This window comes from Hippocampus comes, unplaced genomic scaffold (assembly GCF_001891065.2).
Source record: "Hippocampus comes isolate QL1 unplaced genomic scaffold, H_comes_QL1_v1.1 scaffold168, whole genome shotgun sequence".
Lineage (NCBI taxonomy): Eukaryota > Metazoa > Chordata > Actinopteri > Syngnathiformes > Syngnathidae > Hippocampus > Hippocampus comes.
Window position 1 is genome coordinate 326881 of NW_017805955.1, and position 8164 is coordinate 335044.

The 8164-nt window shown below is 46.6% G+C and overlaps 2 protein-coding genes across 4 annotated transcripts in view; both read left to right on the plus strand.

The window, feature by feature from the left end:
* Positions 1-2710, plus strand: part of efna2a (ephrin-A2a) — a 76528-nt gene extending 73818 nt beyond the window's left edge. The window contains exons 4-5 of one of the 2 annotated variants that reach the window (XM_019890566.1): positions 610-675; positions 2444-2710. In XM_019890566.1, coding sequence (XP_019746125.1) covers positions 610-675; positions 2444-2568 — 191 coding nt within the window. In that variant the 3' untranslated portion in view covers positions 2569-2710. The remainder of the gene's footprint in view (positions 1-609; positions 676-2443) is intronic. The other variant, XM_019890567.1, reaches the window with a different exon arrangement.
* Positions 2711-7073: 4363 nt separating this feature from the next.
* Positions 7074-8164, plus strand: part of snap23.1 (synaptosome associated protein 23.1) — an 11456-nt gene continuing 10365 nt past the window's right edge. Inside the window, exon 1 of one of the 2 annotated variants that reach the window (XM_019890503.1) lies at positions 7074-7223. Coding sequence is in view for 1 of the 2 variants with exons in the window: in XM_019890499.1 (XP_019746058.1) it covers positions 7408-7409 (2 nt within the window). In the remaining variant the exon portion in view is untranslated. Of the gene's footprint in view, positions 7224-7250; positions 7410-8164 lie in introns of those variants that run through there. The other variant, XM_019890499.1, reaches the window with a different exon arrangement.

Genomic DNA, 8164 nt, shown 5'->3' on the forward strand with positions numbered 1-8164 from the left:
CAGGAAGTCAGCCATGTTGGGTGAAGGCCCCCCCCCAAAAAATACAGTGTGTGTGTATGTATATATATATATATATATACTGTATTTTTTTCTTTTAAATCCCATTTTCACCAAATGACATGAAATTTGGTGGACATGTCTATCAGATCAAGACTCATGAAAAACTCTCAAGAACCCACCCCAAAATTTGAACAGGAAGTCAGCCATATTAATTTGAAGCAGCCATGTTGGACAAAATCCACTACTTGCTCTTGGCGAAATTCTACTGCTGAATTCTCCCAAAATTAGGCCCGACTGGAAGCAGGTATCCTTGACAGATGGGTGACACTAAATTGTCAGACTTTTTTGCCAACGCATTCTAAAGTTCAGAAAAACATGTTTGGACATGTATATCATCACAAGACCCACACAAAAGTCTCAAGCACTCACTCATGTAATTGAATGGGAAGTTGGGCATTTTGGTATGAAGTAGCCATTTTGGATTAATCCCAGGTCCCTCACATTTTTGGGGTTTTTTTTTTGGTCATTTACGCGTGCAGAGCATGGCATCCAAATTGTCCATCATTTTGAGGATTCTTTCAGTCATCACTCTTTCCAATCCCTTTGCAGCATCTCCTCATCCCAACCACGTGGGCCGAGCGTGTCTCAAGCTGAAGGTGTATGTCAGACCTCCTGGTAAGTCACGCTACGCACTCACACCCGCGCACATGCACACGAGCCCAGATTGGCTATCAGCGAGAAATTAAAGGGGCGTGAGAGGTCTGATTGAATGGCTCGACTCAAAGGCTGCGCTCCAATTTGCAGAGAAGCCAGACCAAGCTTTCGCACAGGGGCAGGCTACCTTTGGCCCATGGGCTGTATTTAGCCCCGAGAAAGTGTTTGGTGTCGTCCACCATGCAATTCTTTACACACCAAAAAAAAAAAAAAGGAAGAGTGGCAGGGGAGGGTCGAGGGAAAATGGAGAAAAATTGACACCTTCAGGTCCTGCAAATCCATGAAATTGTTGGACTTTTAAGGACAGGAAAGGCAGAGCTGAGATTGTACGTTGAGGCGCCATGCTGGGTGCTGAACTTGAATTTCTCGATGCAATTATAACAGTAAGCAAAAGCGCAATCGAACTGTAATTCATTGCAGACCCCCCGCCCCCGCCACCCCCACGTGTCTCCCGTCTTTGTCTTCTATTACGGACGCTGGTGGAAAAAAAAAATAACCCGATGGAGCAATGCGGTGAATGTAGGTCAGATGGCAGGAAGCTGTTATGCAACTCTTATTTTGAAGGTCTACCAGTGAGGCAGATGTGAAGGCGAGCTCGAAAAGCAGCATCGAACGTTCTTAGTAACTTGTCTCCCTTGATGGTGACGCACTTTGAAGATGTTAGGGGGAGGAAAGATGGGGGGGGGGCACATGAGCCAGCTTTCCAAGCTTTGGATGGTTACCCTTCCTCCCAAATTACTGAAACAACATCACTTGCGTCGCTTTAATTCTGGAATGAAACCTGTCCGTCATTGCAACCCTTCTCGTGTGTGAAGAACTGACACGGTGAATTTACAAGTGGGTTGTGTGTGTGTGTGTGTGTATGTGTGTATGTGTGTGTGTGTGTGTGTGTGTGTGTGTGTGTGTGTGTGTGTGTGTGTGTGTGTGTGTGTGTGTGTCGGCGCTCTGCTCCAGATTCGGCGAGTCTCTGTGATTAAACTGTAATTAGGTTGGTTAAACCCCCCCGCAGAGCTCCGCTGCTGTCGCTTCCTCCCACCTCTGTCGTCTTCTTGCTGCGCTTTGCCTCTCCACTTGCAGGCAAAGAGTTGCAAGTTGCGCTCTCCCTTTTGGCTCCTCGCGTTTTCACCGAGCGATACGCTTCGGTTCGGTTTGGAACTGGTTTAACTCCTGAGCCGGCACAGGTAGGAGGTATGGCGAAAGCTGCGTCAGCTCCAGTACGCACAAAGTGACATGCTAGCACAATCAAAAGTCAATCATCAAACATGTTAAAATGGATGAATGGCCTCCGTTTTTTTTTCTGTGAAACATGACTAAAAAATTGGCGGAAACACACAATTATTTGCATTTTTTGCTCTTTATGAGACGCCCGAACATCCCACCCGAATGTCTTGCTCCTCCTAAGCGGTCATGTTCGCAAGCATTAGCTATCAGCTGATAGCCAGCCGGCCTGACAGCAAATAGAAGATTCCGGTAGCGGTCCGAAAGGCTAATCGCGGAGTTGACGCCCGATCAAGCAGGCGTGGTAAACTTCTCAAGAGGATGCAAAGAAAGGTCTGGCTCGCCGACGGGCAGTGTTGGACGTGAACAGCTGCGAACGGCTAGCTTTTCAACGTAAGCTACGTCAAAAGAAAGGCGAGCCAGATCGGAAACCGGTCCGGTCCAAGTTTTCTCTTTGCCTTTCACTCTTTTGTCAGATCGGATGTTTTGTCGCGTCTCGTCTGTGTTTCAGATGGCTCGGGATACGATTCTCCGGAGCCCTTCCTGACGGATGGCGGTCGGAGCTGGAGGCCAGACTCTGTGGGCCAAGTAGCGGCTCCGGTCTGGCTCCTGCTCGGTCTCTTCTTCTGGCTGTGACCCCCTGACTCCCCCCCATCCCCAACCGTCTTCCTGGAGCTCCTCGCCCCGGGATGCCAGGCTGGGCCGGGCCGGACTGAGCTGGCTGTCCCTCGAAACTCCACCACCTCCCTCAGGGAAGCCCTTTGACCCGCCCCATGCACCTTCCAATACCTACTTTTTCCACGTTAGGACTCCTGCATGGCCCAACCACGGACACCCATACCAGGCCTGGCAAGTCTGCAGGGTGGACCGGATATGTTTGCACTCTGGGAAATGTCCTTTCACTTGTATCAGGATCTTCTTTGGATGTGACGATAGACTCTTGGCCAGCGATTAAGGTAAAGGTAGCCGTGGATATGATTAAGCTTGTCATCCATCCAGAAGCTCGGCCTGGATGCACAAAACAGTTTTTGTACTCCCAAAGCCTGAAGCGCAAGTAGCCAAGCCTGCATTTTGTGATTTTGTTTCATTTTTTTTTTTTTTTTTTTACAACCTAATCAAATTCTTGCCGTCGACTTAACCGACCCGGATCACGTGCGCGCACACCATGACAACTTTAACCATAGCCTGTTTGGGAGGGTTAACGGGTGGGTCTGGCGAGGTGTACATTTTCAGGTGGGATGTGTTCTCGTCTCGTTTGTTGTTTCTAAACTAAAGCATTTATCACCGCCTGCTCTCAACACAGGCGCAAGTCTGCACTTGTCTTAGTCCAACAGGTTCGGGTGACTTCTGGAACCATGACTTTACTCCTGTATGAATGTACCACTGGTCACCCACCTCTTTGTGTTTGTGTATCGTTACGACTGTGGTCACTTCTCTCAGACCGGTGAGCGGTGGGGGGCGGGTTCCGGGTTGCGGTTTCTGGGGAACGGGTTCTCAGGACTGGGAGGTGGGGTTTTATGAAGAGGTGGCGAAGGGAAGAGGTGGCGCCACTCGAGTTGCATGACCACTGTGAAACCCTCAGAACAACCTTGTTTGTATTGATGATCTATTTTTTCATGGGGGGGGAACCAGAAGCACCCTACCGCCACTCTCGGTCTCCCAAGACTTTTTTCAGACGGCTGACAGGAGGAGTGTCTCTCTTCACGCAGTCTCGTGGTGATTTGAGGGGAAGTTTGGAATGGCAGATCGGATGGACCCACTGGATGAAACCAAGCGGAAACCATCCGAGAGACTCAACCGCACCGCAACGGACGCTTGCTTATTCAAACTGGTCTTGGAAAAGTCGAAAAGGAAAGCGCGTGGATTTTTGACGGGTGCGGTAGCGCCACAAACATACACACACACACACACACATACTCACGCACACACCCACATGCAGTCCTCTGGTGGTAGCCTTCGTGGACTGAGTTTAATGTCAAAAGATGGGTGGAAGAAAGTGCGAATTTTGTTGCTGGGAAGCGAACATATCAGAGTAAAGCACTGTGAAGACACGCATACATGCAGAGATACACGTCAGCCTGTCTGCCCTCGCAAGAATTTCGTGGCATTTTAAACAAAAAAGTACAGGGTAAAATTTATTTTTTTTTTTTTTGGTTGATTTAAAATTGCCTTTTTTTTTTTTTTTTTTTTTACACGGGAATTTAATGGAACTTGTTTTAAAATGATGGCATTTTTCTGAAATTCTCCAGTTCATGTCGGCCACTTGAGTGGACTGCGTTCCAAGACAAGGCGCCATTGAACTGGAGCTCGCTGGAGTAATTGTCCAGCTCTAACATCAGCCCCCCCCCTCCCCCTCGCCCATTGTAATTTCCCGCTAAATTCTTGTGAGTTGCGGATCATATGTTGAAAAGCACACAATACAAGGCATGCACATATACACAACACACACAAACAAGGGGAAGCACTTCCTTCCCGGTTTCCTCTTATTTTTGTAGCATTTAAAAAAAAAAAAAAAATCACTGTTAAAACCTGCGGGGGATGCAGTGATGGGTGGGCGAGAGTGAGTGTAGCCTGTGGAAGATTAAAACAAACAAACAAAAGAAAAAAGACGTGTCTTCTTTTCTTCTACCGATGCCGTCCTGCTATTTTTCTCCGGTTCATGATCCGACGCTCATTTTCGTGGTTTGTGCAGAAAGATGCCTCGGGGTCCCCATGGGCGATTTTTCAGGTTTTGATTTTCTATCATTTTTATTTTATTTATTTTTTTGCTGACCTTTGAATCCCCACGCAAAGGAAGGGGGACGAAGAAACACACAAATATTTCCTTTTTTTTTTTTTGTTTTTTTTCTTTGTCGACTTGTAAATGGAATGCCAGTGGGGGTTTCTTGGCCAGGTTCGTTCCTATTTGACCGCAGGCCACGTAATACAAACCCGACGCCTTTATTCAAGCTGCGACGTGATCATTTCGGGACAGCCAGCGTCAAAGCGTGAAATGGTGCCGATAAAATCGCCCTCTCCCCATCTTCTTGCATTCTCATGTTTATTTTTGAGGGCAAACACAAGGAAATGACTTGGCTATACCACATTTTATACACGTGCAACTGATGTGCATGTTTGATTAAATTATATCAAAAGGATCTTTTTTTTTTTTTTTCTTTTCAGTATAGGTTGCGCCGCACTCTGCTAAACGTACCGGCGGACCGAGAGGGTTTTCTGTTCCACATCCCTGGTAACAGAAAGTAGACTAGACTTGAGACGAGGTGAAAGCAGGTCTAAGTTCTGGCGCAGGTGATGTGACACCAGCCGTCTTCGGGCAGTAGGCGGGGAACACCCTGAACCGGTTGCCAGCCAATGTATTATCGGCGCAAACGGGCAAAAAAAAAAGAAAGCACGGTGACATGTTGCAGTGCCTCACATTCATGTCAATCAAAATGTGCCGTGATGATCAGATGTTTGGCTTTGTTCCCCCCCCCCCCCATGTGAGGGACAAAGATGGCTGCGTTACAACAGGAAGTGGGCCTACCAATGTGCAAATGATAGTGGAAACTCTTTATTTATTGTGATCACGCAGAAGGTAAACACGCTGCCTTTCGCTGTCCAATTCATCATTTCATTATTTTAGCCCCCACCTCCTTTTTAATTGGCTTTGCATGTGGAACAACAATTGGCAGGAGGGGAATTTTGGCCTGGAAGACGGCAGTTTGGGCACCAGCCAAGGAAGGAGCGCCATGAAATACAGATGGCAACGCATCTTCAGTTTTTTTTTTCTTTCCTTTTTTTTTTTCATTTTTACTCCCGTTTGTTTCCTCGCTCTTGTTTCCAGACAACAGTCTAATCCCTTCTTCCTCTTCTTCTTTCACAAACTTTTTTTTTTTTTTTTAAAGGAATTATGGAATTAGGGCAGCACTTCCGCCCTTGTTAATGAGCAAGAGCGTGATGAAAGAGCTCGATCTTGAGCGTGCCATCTGCACTCACTGTTCCACACATGCATACATTGTATACCTTAGAGGGAATTCTTTGCTGCGCTGTCGGATCTGGCGTGAAATGATAAAACGTCAGGAAAAAAAGTTGAGCAAGAGCACACACACACACACGCATGGGCCCAGATGGGGCCATGTGTTGTTGCTGAATAATGCATGCTATGTAGATGCTATAAAAGATACATGGCAGGGCAGAGCTGGCCACCTTTTGACACTGAATGGATAGAGCAATGCAAAACATACATTCGTGTCATTTGCTGTGCGGTGATACGATCTCCATAAACATTGTTACATCTCATTATTAAGTAACATCTCCATTAATAACCATGGGCTCCACAGCACGCCCGTGACCCTCGTGACGATAAGCAGTTTAGAAAATGGATGGATGGATTCCAAACAGGACTAAATATTAGGTGGGTTACGTCTCACATAACACGGTTCAGTAGTAAGCCACTATTTTTTTTCCATGATTTTATTTGTAGTGCCTTTTCCTGGGTCAGTTTGTCTCACAATATAAAAAGAAGATGACATCATAAAATAGCCAGGTTGATTCAACGCAAGAAGAGCTGGTAAGACATCCTAAGCAAAAAAAAAAAACAAAAACAATCATCCATTGAAAATGCACATTAACACACAGGGGTCTGAAGGAAGTGTCGGTGAAGGGTAAATGCTGCACTCGTGTGGGGGGACACAGCAACGCTTCTTTTCTTCTCTGGATAAAGATGACAGCTAAAGTGTGCGGCGTTCAAAAACCCGGGCCATTCTACGACTATAATGTTTTGACGTAAAAAAACGCCCGAATCCCTTCCCGACAAGTTTCTTTCCTCCTCAGGCCTGTTCTTTTGTCTTTACCTTCTACCTTCCAAGTCTTCCTTAATTTGTTACGCCTTCCTTCTTCTGTACGGAAGCACACAGCAATACTGAAAGAGATACAGTCACAAAGTTTGATCATTAGGGACACTTTTGCAGGAACGGCTCCAGCTTTTCTTCTTCTCTCCCGGGGCTGAAGGGAGGCTTGACTGTTACATAAGGGCCTGAGAAAGTAATGTATAACTCATGTTCAGTAAAATGCTGTCGTGGCTAAACTGGGGCTACACATAAAAACACTGAGATCCGATGGTCCCTGAAGGCACCGACCGTTAAGCCATTCGCGCGCACGTCGCCCATCAGCGCGTACGTGCTCGTGATCGAGAAGGAAGAACTTGAGAAGTGAGGCCAAGTGAAGGAATCCCGAAGTTTGCGACGAGTTCACATACCTGACTCAAGGAGGAGTTGCCGGCTCGAAAACCTCGACGCGGGGAGGGTTTGAAGGTAAGTACCGACCGCCCTCGGACGACTTTATCGGTCTCTCGCCCCAGCCGTCGGCGTTGTTTATTTGGGTGGCGGCGTCAAGGGGAAAGCGGAACTAGCTTTAGCCGACTAGCTCCTGGTCGGCTCCGTGGGGCCACTTTGCTCGGATCCTGCCGGTCGTCGACGGCCACTTTTTTTCAGCACAATGTAAGTGACTTTTACTCATTTTCAAACAGTCTTTCCTCACACTTGGTTGTTAAGGTTTCACCGGCCGAAATTTTATGCCGTCGTCTTTATTTGATCACTTTCGCGCATGCCAGTCATGCTCACGTCACCTGTTTCTCAAGATTTTTTTTTTCTCGCGATATCACTAAATGGTTTGATTAGCACCGGTGGACTCTTACATTTTTATTGTGCGTTTTAACTAAAAAAAGTACAATTCTATCTTGTTTTCTCTCATCCCCTCAATATGAATTATATTAGTATTACATATTTTTTAGTTGTTAATCTTTCAAGTTACGATTTTAAAGCCCCCTCGCCCCCCCCCCCGAATGATTTCCCATCAATGACTCCGGAGTAAAAGGAAGACTTTTCTTCGGTGGTCTGTGTTAAAGCGTCATCGTGAGGAAAAAGCAAAGACGTCATTTGTGTAGTGCACCAAGATCTGGTGGAACAGGTTTGGGTAGAAAAACCAGAACTCAACTCTTGGAGCACACGAGTCTGCACGTCCACATTGGCCTTTTCGAAAAGCCTTGTTGGTTAGGAGAGTCATGTGGGCGAATTGAATTGCGTGCGTGTGTATGCGCAAATGCTGGCCTTTAATTAAAAAAAAAACTTGCCCCTCTCGCAAGTATCCTAAAATTTCCCACATCTATATGGATGCAGTATATTATAAATATTTAGGCTAGGCAATATGGCCTTAAAATAAAATCTCCCTTTCCCCCCCCCCCCCCCCACCTAAC